The 15,178-nt window shown below is 39.8% G+C and overlaps 1 protein-coding gene across 2 annotated transcripts in view; it reads right to left on the bottom strand.

Annotated features, from left to right (window-relative positions):
* The window catches only part of adam12b (ADAM metallopeptidase domain 12b), an 80,997-nt gene that overhangs the window by 44,311 nt on the left and 21,508 nt on the right, over positions 1-15,178 (bottom strand). For both annotated transcript variants that reach the window (XM_086180648.1, XM_086180649.1), the window contains exon 4: positions 227-305. In XM_086180648.1, the coding sequence (XP_086036774.1) occupies positions 227-305 (79 nt within the window). The remainder of the gene's footprint in view (positions 1-226; positions 306-15,178) is intronic.

Raw genomic sequence — 15,178 nt, forward strand, 5'->3', positions numbered from 1 at the left:
GGCCAGATGCTTTCGTACACACACTGGGTCAGATTATAGTGATGAAAACACTCATTAAAAAGCAATCAACTCTTTTTAATTCTAAATCACATTTGTATAGTTCACATGATACCTTGTAGATTTTCTGTCATGAAAAGAAGACTGTCTATAGGGATGTTTTTCTTTTTTTTTTTCCACTGAGAATCAATTTGACCATAAATGTCGAAGCATTGGAGTAGCACCTTACCGTGAAGTTATGAGCACCGGTGACTGCGCTTCCATCCTCTCTGTAATGTGTCTCAGTGTAATGGCTTGCAAAAAGACCCCTGAGAAGAGAACGAAAAAGGGACATCAAATACAAAGGTGTGAAAAAGAGTGTGTTTTATGTAGATTCACTGTCCCTTCTAAGGATTTGTGGGATGATGCGATCGAGATGCTAATCATCTCGGAGCAAGGAGATGCTCTGTGAATGTATCATTTGATTTGTATACTGTATGACCTGGACTCCCCTCGAATTTGGCATGGTTGAGTAGATTCCCTGCAGGCTTGTACCGGGGTAATTATTTTGAATATTTGTGGGTCATTTTAAATTCTGTAGGTGTGTGCCCATGAGTGTGTGTGTGTGTGTGTTGTACTCCTTAGTCCATGAGCAGATGGACATAGTGAGCCCCACCCCAAGCATTGGCAAAGGAGCAGTAGGAACACCCATCTTTTACAGCTGCATAATCACACTGACATCAGGATGATCTCAGTGTGTGTGTGTGTGTGTGTGTGTGTGTGCATGTGAGTGCGTACGAGAGAGAGAGAAAGAGAGCGGGCACTGTCAGAAGGCACTTGCGAGCACACGAGTGCAAAAATACATAAAAGTGACAATTATTTTTACAACTCTGTATGTTACATGATTTAACATTCAGAACCAAAATACTTACTGGCCTCTGGAAATTCCAGAATAATCTCCAGAGATGATCATAAAGTCACTGTAAGTCCTTATGCCAAGTACATAACTGTCATGTCAAAACTAAATATAGGTCAAAAAATTGGCTGACTTTTTTTCTTAGAGAACATGGGACTCATAATTAAGAGCTAGAGGAAGTGGAACATTGTCCAAATCATGGTGGGAATCATTACCACCATACAGCACAATGGCGTCCCACAAATCGAGTGTTACGGCTACATTTGAGGGAAAAAACAATTGTGGTTGCAAGAATTAAATGGTAATTTTAAGAGGAAAAAAGATGAACAGTACAGGGATAAAGCCGAAATGAGGAATGAATATATTTTTGAGACCTCAGGAATAAAGTCGTGATTTAACATGAAAAAGATTACGGTACCTACAACAGACCTAAACAAAACAGGTGGGACTACAGGTAGGCTATGAAAAAATTAAAGTTTGAAAAAAGATGTTTAAAATGACTCTTTCCTCCATGGCCCAGCCCTTCAACACTAAATATCACTTAAATGTGCCTTATCATGCAATTAGCAAACTCAATCTGATAAACTTACACCCCGAAATCATACTTAAGAGCCTGGCACGCTTCAATAAAATGAATGACAGACACATTAGAGGCCGGCATACACATTCAGATCCCAAATGATATATTTTTAGACTAGCTTTGTAGAAGCGGTGCTAAAGAAAGTGACACTGATTAACAGCCGCTTCCTAACAGCATCAAGGCAACACTAAGATGTTGCTATTGACAGCAGAGCAAATTGAAAATGCTGCAATAGAGGATGTGTTTGCAGTTGAGATTGGATTTGTGTCACACGAGCCGTAATTCCGAGCAAATGCTCCCGTGCCGAGTTTTTGGAGGCATGTTTGGGAAAGCCAGCTTAGGGAGAGAGTGGAACTACGACATGCTGTATTAAAGCTGTGCGGTTTTACATGATCGAATCCGACTGTAATCAACTCCTTGGCACGGAGTTTATGAGGCCATGTTTACAGAGTATGTCAAGAGGGTTTTCTCCGCCCTCACCCACGGTACCTTAGTGGTGTGATACTGAGGAGTGGTCCTGTTGACTTCACCCCCCCCCCTCACCTCAATCTGCATGATGCCCCTCCCCTCTGCCTTTTATGGGACCAATTATAACATATGTCTTTCCTTCTCTTGAGCCTAATGTTCAAATTTTAATTCAGGGCAGATAAAGAATGTTATTCTCACAGGGTCTAAATGGAGAAATACAGGAAGCAATTAAATACAATAAAAAGAGGTGTGTCCTATAATTCCAGTGTAGTACTAATATCTGTCTCGTGAAACGGAAACTACCGAATTAACACATTATGTAGCATATGACGATGAATTTTCACTGAACTAGTCATATAAAAGATTCATATGAAAGACTCTCGTTCTCAAACGGTTTACTTCAGGTATTGAGAGACTGCACCAATTGGCAAACACTGGCTCTAAAAGACGTGCTAGGGTGTGGTTTCTCCTCCTCTGTTTTTGTTACAGTGAACATGCTGCCGATTAAATTCAATGTAGATGAAATTAAGGGAGCGAAATTAGCCTCAGCCACTGTCACCTCGGCTCTGCATGAATTCCCCCAGGTGACATAAAAGATGAGTGGTGAGGCAGGGGCGGTGAAATTTATGAATGGAAAAGAAACACAGAGCTCCAGACAGATGTGTCTTTTTAAATGAGCATTTGTCATCAATCCACATGAGGAATAGGACAGTCTCCACCTCGCACATTCAATTTATGCCACAACTGCTACAGTAAACTAAATTGTGGAATGCTTTATGAAGTGTCCTCCTGCCGACTAATACATCCCCGCAGCTTCCCTGCATGTTGACAATTTTCTTTTCTGATTGAAGAATGCAGTTTTGTCCCAGTTATGTGCAGCTCCAGAGTCAATAAACATTGATTCCGCAGCTCCTGAGTGTGCTGCGATTCACTAGTCACAGTCGAACATTTAATTAACGGTGCACTGATAGTCGCCCAGGTTAATTGTGATGAATGCGGGGCTTTTTAATTGCACTTTGGCATTACAGAAAATATTTGTCTTGAAAATTAATCACCCATCTCTTTTATTCTGCAACTTACAAGTATCTCATCAGAATGAAACTAATCTCATGACATTAATTTGAAGGAGGAATTACTGATTTACTGAGGTTGTAATTCAAGTCGGATTTATTCGAGACTTTACTTTAGACACTAGCATGTTCTAAGCTTTATCAATATTACCGGGAAAGAGTATGAAGCAAAAGCCACCAACCCAGATTTTTTTATCTTGATGTTTCAAATTCTGATCTTCCCTTGATATAAATGGACTTTTGACACCACAATCAATGAATGACTTCCGAGACTTCCACGGGAGATCCAGTAATCACTGCGCAGGGACCACGCAGACAGAAAAACTCATTACAGAGGACCATACATTCTTCTTTCAACGCCACACCAAGACACTAGAAATATTGCACTATGGTTATATACCTCTGCTAAATGTCCCTGTAAACATTTGAACTTTGACCTCAACCAGATATTTGTAGCAATTTTAAAGAAACTCACTCATGAGTCATTGTTTACGGTGATGTTGGCCATGACCTTTGACCAAAAAAAATGATTGAAGAAGATGTTTCTGTCAAATTTTGATGAAAATCCCTGAAGGCGTCCTTGAGATAGCACATCAAAAAATAAATAAAAATGAGCAGATGTGAGGTCACTGTGGCCTTGACCTTTGACCACCAAAATCGTTGAGTCCCAGAGGGACATTTGTGCCAAATTTGGAGAAATTACCTCAGGGGGTTCTTCAGATGTTGCACTGACAATAATAGGACGGCTGGCACTATAACCCTGTTACATCATCACTCTGGTAGTCGGCCATCGCTGAGGCATAGAAAACTGGCCGATATAACTTCCAAATCTTAAACTATGGCAGACAGATATTGCTGAACAAAACACACCCTTCATTGAGTTGCTATTTAAAACTATATAAAATGCATATATTGCCCCAAACTCATGACAGCATAATCGATGAAACTTGTGTCACAAGTTGTTAACAATCAGGGTTTTTAATATCATCCTCCTCTTTGGCATCCTGAGTATTCTGTGCAAATTTGAGTCCATTTACATAAATGTGACTCCATGCCTCAATTCACCATCCCACAAAGCCCCTTGAGCATGAAACCATTTGAGGGAAATGTTGCTCCTCTTGCAGTCTCAGTGCTTCCTTTGAAGACTGCTAACTCTAGTGATTTTGTTTTAATCCACTCTGTCCCGCGAGCCTAACCCTAAGCCTTCCCATCGCTGCTGCTGCTGCTTATGGTAACTGTATGCCTAACTTGAAAAAGAGCAGACTACTACAGAAGGAGAGAGATGGGGGGGGGGGGGCAAAGAGGTGTGGTTGACAACTCTAATTCTATTTCCACATACGGCTGCGTTCCAAATTGATTTACATACAGCTCAGTGTCCCTTCAGCTTCGGCTTGACTATGGCGGGTGAACTGGAGTGTACAAAGCCAGAAAAAAAAAAGAGAGAGACAGAAATGAGGGTGGGAGGGGCAAAGGGAGCAAAACGGAAAAAAATCCCCTGGACCGCCAAATTAAGAAAGCCTTCCTTCCCTTGTGTCTACATTTAGGTCTCTGTTGGTAGCAGCCACACAGGTCTGTGTGTGACTACATTTATGCCTTCAACAGGTCAAAAATGGCTGTTACCACAAGTGGAGTAGCATTTTCTGAATGTTTTGGTTCTTTTTAGGTAATCTTTTGATCCACATGGTATCGTTCAAATTTAAAGGAATGACGATGCAAAATTTCTGCTAGACCTGTTATTATGTACTTACATTATCCCAAATGTTTCCAACCAAGTTTAAAGCAAATAAATATTGTGTATTTGCAATGATTCACATTTTCTGTGGTTGCTTATCAATGGGGAATACCCTGAGATCTCCACAACAGCACTGAAAACCCTGTTGCCATTTCCGACATTCTATTTGTGTGAATCAGCGTTTACTGCAGGGACAGCAACCAAAACAAAACTAGATGGGGCCGTCTCGTTGCAGAGGAACAAGCTCAGGCCCCCACTGATGTAGCCTCGTAGTGAGTTGTATTTTTTATGCACTTTATATTTGTTTTTGTGGTGTGTCTTATTTTGAAGGCATGTTTAAACATTACCATAGCGACCAGAGTGTTAGGGGGCAGAGAGGATGTTACTTGTGTTATGTTGTTGCCGCGATTTTACGAGGATGCTGCTGATAAAGTTGCATAAGAGTACACAGTGGATTACCGTTTATTTAATTTAGAAAAAAAACACAGTTTTTATGCCGGTCCTATCAGTTTATTTTGTTGTATTTATCCGCCACACCAAGGCTGATCCGACAACATTGTCTGACATTAAACCAGTCCCTGATGCAAAAAAGGTTGGGAACCTCTGCCTTAATGCAACAGTGTCTCCTCTTGAAGGACAAAGTGGTTTTATGAGACAAATATGCACAAATTATGCCTTTGAATAAATAAATCTTGCAAGAAAACCAGCACACATTAGCAAAAAAACAAAAAAAAAGCACAAGACTTCATAAATGCAAGAGGTGGGGTTAGAATGCTAGTGCAAAAAAAAAGAAAAAGTAGAGGCTTGTACTGGTCAAATACAAATATTGCGCAGATAATAGCTCTAATAAGGTTAAATGGTCACTGAGATCATTACAGTTCATCCAGTAGGGAACACAGCAATCAGTTGTAAAGATATTTCACCCGATGTTATCACATGAGCAGAGCCAAGCATGAGGCTATTGGATTGACATCACCATGGTTACAGCCATGCTGCTAGAAAGGTTAAAAAGTCCCATCGATGAGAGAGCAGACTAAAATTTGCCAATATAAACACTCAAGCAGGGAGCAGACTAATATCAAACAAGCGGGCTGACGGGTGAAGCCTTTTTAAATATTGACTGACCAGAGCAAAGATTGCTCCTTAATGAGCCAAGATTGCTCTTTGCTTAGTCAAAAGTCAAAAAGAGGGAATGCTTGTTCACTTTCAAATGATTTTGCAGTGAGTTCATCAAGGTCCAGATGACATAAAATTTCCTGATCAGCAGAAAAACTAACATTACCAACTCCAGGGACAGCAAATATCCTTTTCTACTAAGTTGCTTTTAAAGGTTAAAGACCTTAAATGGCTGTCCAGATGCAGATGTACTAATGAGTCAGACTGCAAAGTAAGAGCGACTTTAACAACCTGCCTACACTTCATTGTCAACATTAATTTCAGATCCAAATGAAAGCCTTTATTTATGCAAGTTAATCACCGAGAGGCTCCATGAAAAACATTCTGTCGGGTTAACTCTGTGTGTATGCGTGTGTGTGTGTGTGTGCACGCGTGATCAAGGCAGGTGAAGTCATCGCATCAGAAAATCAAAACTGCAGGGAGATGGAAAAAAAAAAGAAAAAGTCTTTCTGCACTAGAAAGCAGAGGTGAGAGATGGATGGAGGAGTAGCGATAGAGTCAGTGGAGGCTGTATCTCGCTCTACTTCACTCCCTCTAAAAATGAGAAAACATTAAACCCAACTCACACGGTTGATGTCAAACTGTAATTTCATATTTCAGCTACATTACTGACCATACGATCTTTTTTCTTGCCCGATTGACTTGGTACCAATGAATGTATACGCCCCCAGAGAGGTTACATGACAGAGTGAAACGAGGAAATTGTGGACAGAATTTTTATTTTTTTTAAAAAGGAGACGATCCGCTGATATATTACAGGTAAAGGTGTTGGATTGTACAACTTCCTAAAAATGTATCAATAGCTTACGGTATCTCAGCATATTGTGATGGAATCACTTTATGACCCAACAATGTTATGGCAGCTAATTTTCAAATATTACTGGGACCACAATAGAAATTACTCATGAGCACTTAGTAAGCATTCATTCAGTTCCAGGAATTGCCATTACAGGCACACTCGGGCCAAAACAACAGCATATCTCATTGTGATTACATTGACCGTTATTAATCTTTTGCGTCATTATTTTCAATGGAAAACCCCATTGGAATGATAATAGTGTCATTTTTGTGGGAATCAGTATTCCAACAGAGATGGAGTCAATTTACAGATCTGTAGCTCTTTGCGACGTCTCTGTAGAAACACAATACTTAATTGAAAATGCTATTGTTGACACTCACTTAGCCTTTAACAAATATTGTGCCTTTATACAAGATGAAAATTGCCGTAAGCTGTGTAGCAATTTGCTATGAATTCTGATTAACTGAACACACTGACCATCCCTCTTGTACTAGATTTAGACCTTTTTCTCCTTTCATAAAACATTTCCAAACAACTGTTCACATACTTTGCGTTTAACACTTGGCAGCGAGCACAAAACCAGGATTAAAAACACTCTTTTAAACGTGAAAAAAGAAAGTCCACATCAGTTTAGGTGTGATCTCAAGTTCTATACATCATGGCAGCTCCTTTGAGGTCCAAACAAGCCGGTCAGGGATTTCATAGCTGCTGGCTAACACATCAGGAATATTTAACATCCTATAAACCATTCCCACTCTAAACACATTTTGCTTCATAACTATATAAAGAGCATGATGTCATATTCCCAGTGCGCCCTTTAAAGGGAATAGTTTGTCAAATAAGCGGGAGGGGAAATGCGATCATCTACAGTAAAAGTGAGCTGTGTACACAGCCAACTTCTCTCCCTGCTGCTATAGCGTGTCCATCTCATGCTAAATTAGCCGCTGGCATTTGTATCCTCTCCACATTATTAAGGCTGTTTGTTGTCATTGATGCTGCCAGCTCTCGCAGCTAAACAGCAGATGTTTTTGAATACAGTACGAAGTACATGTAGCTAAAGGAGTGTATGAATTCTTTATCAGCTCAACAAAGGAATGTTTCTGGGTAGCAAGTAAAAAAAAAAAAAAAATGGAAGTACTGTAAGTCCAAAAAAGAAACCCAACAAACCTGCAGGCAATATCATAACCACTAACAAGCAGTGAACCATGAACTTTTTACGTATAGAGAGCTGTTATACTCTTGGTAGCAGATACTATCCACTAATGATCAGGTAACGATGCAAAGAAGGGACTGACAGTAATGAAGACTGGAGGTATGTGGAGCAAAATAACAAAAACAGCAGCAGGAAGGAGCGAAAAGACTTCATATTCACTTGTTTGCATCCACCAACAACATTCGTTGCAATTAACATCCAGAGAATGTTGATATTTATATCGTAACGAATTTAAGAACTTACTTTTTAATCCATTTTGAATTTATCATCTGTTTAATTGTAAATGTTATATTCTAAATATACATTATTCTTTGGATTGTTTTCCTTTTTATTTCAGATTGTCCTCAGTTCAAAATGTCTCCTCTTTTTGTAGTTAAATATGTTTTAATTATAATTCTGGACATTTCTCCTTCCCATCTTTTATTCATTTCCTTAATATTTTTTTACAATCCTTTTGATTTTTTTTTTATTCCCTTCTTCTATTTCCTCACTTAAATACATCTTATGTTCATTAGTGTGTTTATTATTCTGGCGTTTCCTCATTGCAGATAGTGTTTCCTCAGTTTTTCTGGAGGGGGTGCGTATTGTTTGTTATCATTTTATTGTGTTGAGAATTTTGTGTCACGTGTTGTTTATTAGCAAAGTGCTGTGCAGCTACAGTCATTGTTTTGGTTGGGTTTTTAGTGGCTAAATAAAATCTTTCATCCTAAGATTAATTATCTGCATGTGAACATCTGCATACAGGCGTCGGCAGATGGATATAAAGTCTTTGCAGTGGCATCACAATTTCATTAAAAGTTTGTGATATAAGGGTTTTAAAGTGTTATAAGCTCTGGAAATAGTAGTTGCTGGCCTGACCGGTAGTGGGTCGTGTGTTTTCTGCAGCTTCAATATTCCCATCCATAACAAACTACACAGCGGAACTAATGAGTGACTAGGGATCTTCAAGGGAGGTGGCCTATTATTATTCATGGAAAAAGAGTAAACAAATGCATAAATGTTAATGTCAGAAGGTTCCTATCTGTTCAATTAATCTATGGTGACTCCCCTGGGCAGCCTCATTGTTCAACCACACTTTTTTTTTCTTTTTTTTGTCTTCAGGGGGAATGTGTAATTAAGCCCCAAACAGGAAAAAATATGAAAAGATGTTTTTCTGTCTTTCATTTTTTTTCTACCCTTCCTTTTCATATTCGTCGTTTCTTCTTTCTTGCTTTCTTCTTGCAAAAGAACCATGACACAAACAGATTATAACGATAATCAACTCCCGCACAAATTCATGCCAATCGGTGTTTGTTTTCAAAAACCTAAAAGTCGACGCGCAATAACCATGAGGAGTATCGTGTCACGTGAAGACAACTGGAGCCGCCAACTCCACACATGCCAGACCATCAGCCCACTTGTCCGTTGATAGTATTCTTCCCCTCCTCTTAAAACTCATCTCATGTCATTAAGTTCACTTTTTTTTTTTTTTTTTTACACTTTCATGGCCGCTGCACTGATTCACCGATAAGATAATAGCACGCAATCTGTCATTCTCCGCCCCATTACCCTGCGAACATGGGGGAGATGGAAACTTGGAGCTGATGTATCATTTTAACAGAAGGCTCAGGGTGGGCAATCTGTCACACATGCAAATGCAGTGTAACCTGAGTCACAATGGCAGCTGGATTATTGAGTTAGTGATGTCAATTACTGGGTGTGTCACAACAAAATGCCTTTAAGTTAATCGGGGCCCTGATGTTGCGATCCAGCCGGACGCAACTTGATACTTTCTGATAGCCAGTGTGAGCTGTCAAGAGTGTGTCAGCATCCCAATGATTGAGGCTAGAAAACTACTCAGTATTGAGTTTGAAACTGATCAAGCTCAGACAGGGAGCGCTGCAACTACGCTCAGCTTCAGGATGTGAGATAATATTTTAGCATGACTTGGGCCTCATTGTTATAAACTTTAATCATCATTTCTAATTGCCTAATAATATTATACTGATTAAATTAAGTGCTTGAATCTGAGAAAGTTAAGTCGTACAATCTGTTTTGAAATGGACCTCAATTTACTGTTTCTGTTAAACAATCCCTTAAACACACGTGTTTCTTGGCACATACAAATATGCCAATAACAGCATGTCACAGTATCATCTGAAAGTCGTGACCGTCCTCCAAAGAAAAGCAACCAATTAGGATGAAGGTGCAAGAACTAAAAAAGACCTATACTTAGGTGTACGTGACTGATGCCGTCTAGTGGCCATAGTAATTATGAGGAACGTAGAGGAAAGTAGGAAGTCACATGATGTCAATGACGGAAAAAACAATCTGTATAAGGAGGTGGAAGAAGCGTGGGATAGATAGACAGGCGACTATCAGGGAACTCGTGTGTTTTTACAGTCGCTGCTGTTTCGAAGGGCTATCTGGTGCAAAGGACTGACGTGATCATTTAGGTTGAAGGATTTGTTGAATAAGTTCCCGTGGCTCCTGAGGTGACACACACACACACACACACACACACACACACACACACACACACACACACACACACACACACACACACACACACACACACACACACACGTTGTCAAGAGCCTGCAGAGCAAAAACTTCCCCTCTATCAGTAATGTCAAATGGTGCACTTCCTCTCTACCTTGTTTTCCGAGGCACATCTGGATTTATTGTGAACACACATGCTTCCTCTTGTGTGTTTGTGCGCACACTTTGTTATGCGCTTATGCATGCAAGTCTAATGCTGCCTTAAAAAAAATAAAAACATCCCAAACCTCCTGACCTGTCAGTGTCCTGAAAGATTGGAAGTAATGTGTTTGTTAATGTGTGTTTATTATGTTTTGCTAAAAAATATACTGTTTATGATGTTTTGTCATGCCGAATGGAGCCTGGTGGAGGAGGCAGAAGCCTGCCAGCCATTACACAGACAGGCAGGCAGAGTGCAAATAAGTAAACTTGGCAAAACCGAAACAGGAAAACTGAACAAAGGATCTGACCAGAAAAACTTTAAACAACAGAACTAATGACACAACAAGGAACAGGAGGCAGAACAGCAGGTCAGGCAAAGAGCTGACACATGGAGGGCAAACATGACATTTCAGTGGTAACTGTTATTTATTTTGTTTTGGTTTAATTGAGGAAGTTACATCGTAGCATTATCTGTGTGTACTGTAAGGTCATTTAAGTGACTAGTGACTTGATTTAACCCTTCCTGTTGCAGACAAAAACCGAATGTTAGCAGGTAGTAGCTAATTTTATTTCATTTCATATATTAATTTATTCTTTTTGTACAGAGGAAAAGTGTTATAGTTGACAAAAGAGGAACAGGTGACACAAATGACCACAAGAGCAACAATAACTAAAACAAAACAAAAAAAAAGCTTTCGAATACAAAGAGTCTGAAACTGAAAAGTAGCAGCCTGAGCGGCACAGTGACCCATGTAAGAGAGACAGACCGTCATCTGAACAGATCTGACACATACATGATAACACAAATTCAACCTGCCACAAGCCAGTGGCTTTAGCTCGGGAGCAGCAGCATCATCCGTAATCTCACTAATCCCAGCTAATCTGGATTTTATATCACCTCTATGGGTCGATGGCATGATGAACGATATTGCTGGCATTAATCATATCAGATAAACACCAGCGAGAGTGTGAAACCCCTGCTGAGCTGTACCGGCTGCAGGAGAACAGTTCTTATTTCTCATGGGTTCACTACAAAGGAACCGTCCTATGAGGTGTGTGGAAATATAAAAGGGGGCTGTGAATCACACAAAAAGCAATTTCCACTTTGAAAATAATGTCTTTTTTTTTAAAGCTTATTAAAGCTTTTTTTTATTAAGTTTTTTTTTTTTTTAATAGCAAAAGGGTTCTGGAATGGCATGTGAATCACAGGTATAACACAGCAGGCAGTTCTCCCCTGGCCCAGGAAATATTATCTGATGACAAACTGTACTCTAATGGCTGCATCCTGTCACAAACACATGAGTGTATTATAATGTAGTTCACACATGTATTGCATTATTTTGAGAACTCTTTCTGTGTACCACAGAGTAATGTAATCCGTCTTCTTCCACACTTTCCAGGATGTGTTTCACGCTGATGCTGATAAATGATGCCCAAGACGGATAAATATTACGCATCATCAACATATGGAGCCTCAATTCATCAGATCCAAAGCTCCAACGCAGATAACAGATTTTCAACTCTCAGAGGCAATAGTTAATTCCACTGACACTGTAGTATAACACAGATGTACTGCTGCCGCGTCTTTGACATCAAGAACAAGGCTGCAAATGCATCACCTCCCTGGTCAGATTTGGATGCTGCTTTGCCAGGTGAAACACGCTAACTGAAGGGGCATTTAAGGTTAAAAGCTGCTAAATTAAACAATGTCCCACTCAACACAGATTAGCACCTGCACACAGAGACTCAAACACTACACACAACTACATTTGCTGTCATAACATAGACCTCTAAAAATAGGACGGTAGCTTGGAAAAAACAAAAAAACAGGTGATGACGCAAGACAACAGCGTGACTGTCAGCGGTGTATATTTTGTACATGAAACCTAAATGCTTGTTCAGTTTTCGCTAACTTAAAAGACTCCAAAACTAACAATAATTCAACTGATGGAAAGGATAAAGGAAAAAACAAAAACAACCACCTGAAGAAACGCTTTAAAGCGAACCATAAAGAATTGGAGCGCAGTCTTTATTGACTAAAACAAGAAATAACGACGAAAATGCTGAGACTTTTATTCATTTAAAACTCGATGAAATCAAAAAAGGATGAAATGTGGTGAAAGCTTTCAATGTCAGACACAGGGCTAAGACTAATAGCTGCAAACATGATGACTATATCAAAGGAATAAAAAATTCATTTGGTAATCATTCCATACACTCCCGCAGTCCAGCAACAGTTTTAGGTGGTGGTATCACCTCATTGCGACAAAAAATATATGGAAAACCATCCGTAAAATTTTATTTCAGGTCAGTAGAATCTCATTTGCTTTGTTGATCAGCAAATATACTCATCACTTGGTAAAAAAAATAAAAATAAAAATAAAAAATGGCTTCACACTTCTTCCTCGCCATGCTCAGGATTTGTGGACGTTCAACTACACTTTTAAGAGTGAAACAATGAACCTGACATAGAGGGAGATTTAAAAACGGAACACCAGGGAGATTTTCAGCCAACTTGGCCCTAATGCTCTCTCTCTCGATCTCTCTCTCCCCCTCCCTCTCTGCCCATTCACTTATTGTCCTTCAAGAGTGGGCAACTTTCCCAGAGGGAACTCTGCATTATCCACAAACCATCTAATTAAAGAAGGCAGGAGGCTAAATGTGATTACTATGTGCTCTAAGTTTAAAGAACACTACAAACACAATGTCATGGGGGGGGGGGGGGAAGAGGTGAAATTCACAGTCGGATCGATAGTGGGTGAACACACTGACTGTGTGTTTTGGGAATGTTGTCAGTGCATACATGCACACAGTGTGAAAGCCGATTTTGGAGCAGATCTGACTGCCAAAGTATTTAGTTTCACAGCGTGACACTGACAATGTGCCAACAGCAGGTAGAGCACCTACAGCCACAGTCAGTGTCTGAAACTCTGGTGCGGACGATTGAAGCAGCTTTTTTTTCCCTGCATTTTTGAGAATTTGAAGAGCTCATATCATGGCTGCCACTGCAGCACTTCCAGGTCATTTGATTCAAGAACCTTCTTAAGCAAAAAAAAAAAAAAAAAGAAGAAGAAAAAGAAAAGAAAACACACCTCATGCATGGAATTCATCAAAAAATAGTATTTACACTGTAAATCAACTTTTTCTGTTTGCGTCACAACTTGAAGTCAAAGAATAATTGTCAAACAACACAACAGCTAATAGAAAACCCTTATTTTCAAGCAACTGGTGCTTAACCATGTATTAATGCACAAATTGATTGTGACAGGCAGAACAAAATGTCTTGGCATCCAAAGTCAAGTCCCACAGAGACTTGGCAGCAAACTCCAAGTACACATGTTGGCACCGACAGAAGCCTGAGGTGTGAGGTTCTCCACCTGGTGGCTTTGACAGGGTCTCGGGTTCCATGTTGACTGCTCAGTGAAAACAGATGCACACATGGAGAGTGTAGGGGAGGAGGGGCGGGAGGAAATAGCGAGAGGTAGGGGTGAGGAGAAAAAAAGCACAACATGGAACTGGAAAGGAGGGCAACAACTTGATCTCAAATTTAGAGGAACAGAGGAAATTGGAGTGAGAGGCCAGAAAAGGGGGGGGGGGGGGAGCACATATATCAAGATAAATCATCATCTAACCTCCATCCATATACAGTGAGGTCATTAGGTCAGTGTGAGTTTGATGTAACATATATGAGCTGTAACATTTTTGCAAACAACCAATTTCAATTCATTCTGGTTGTTGTAGTTTTCCTCATTTTGAGCTCAAGAGAATTCATGAAATAACTCTCTTTCCTATCAGTGAAAACAGTAAAATACTAAAATATCTTTGTTGGGCCCCCAGAAAGCTCAACTGGGTCCTCCTTGACTCTAGAACGCTATCGGAGAGATGAAATAGTTCCACACTGTGTTCTGATGAACTGTGCTGTCATAGCACACATTCATATCATTTTCACCATCATCAGTGATAGGAAAAAATTGTACACGATTTCACCACTCATACATTCAGGATTTCCATTTCATTTTTAGTGCCTGTACGGTTTAACCTAGATCAAATTAAAGCTCTGGTACTTCTCTTTTTCTGGCCCGAGCCTCTCCTCGATTAATGAGCTGGGTAATACTTTACTTCCTCTGTGGTACCACACATGAAGAGAGATCTTGGCATTGTCCACTGAGTTACTGTAATGGACTGCATCTTCTTTCCTTTGAAAACACGCTAAGGAAATGTGGGTTTTTTTTTGTTTTTTTTAAGAGATTATGATGTTTAGATGTGGCGGTGTGTTTCAAATAGGCTCTTTCCCCTTTTGATTTCCTGCTGCAGAAGAATGAACGGAAATGCTCTCATTGGTTTATTACAGAAAGAAAAGTTAGAGAACGATCCAGCACATTGTGTTTAAGAAGAAAATGGAAAAAGTTATTTTAATAAAAACAGTCGAGGTGAATTATGGTGAGCCTTAAGAACAAGAGAGATGGGTTTCCTTGGTGTAAAATACATTCAGGAAGAAGAAGAGTTCCAGCTGTAGACAATTCAAGGGCTCACACACAGTGATGGACAGTTTAATGCGTATCTGCG

Source organism: Aulostomus chinensis, chromosome 16 (assembly GCF_037954235.1).
Source record: "Aulostomus chinensis isolate RoL2024-O1b breed Wild chromosome 16, RoL_Achi_v1.0, whole genome shotgun sequence".
Taxonomy (NCBI): domain Eukaryota; kingdom Metazoa; phylum Chordata; class Actinopteri; order Syngnathiformes; family Aulostomidae; genus Aulostomus; species Aulostomus chinensis.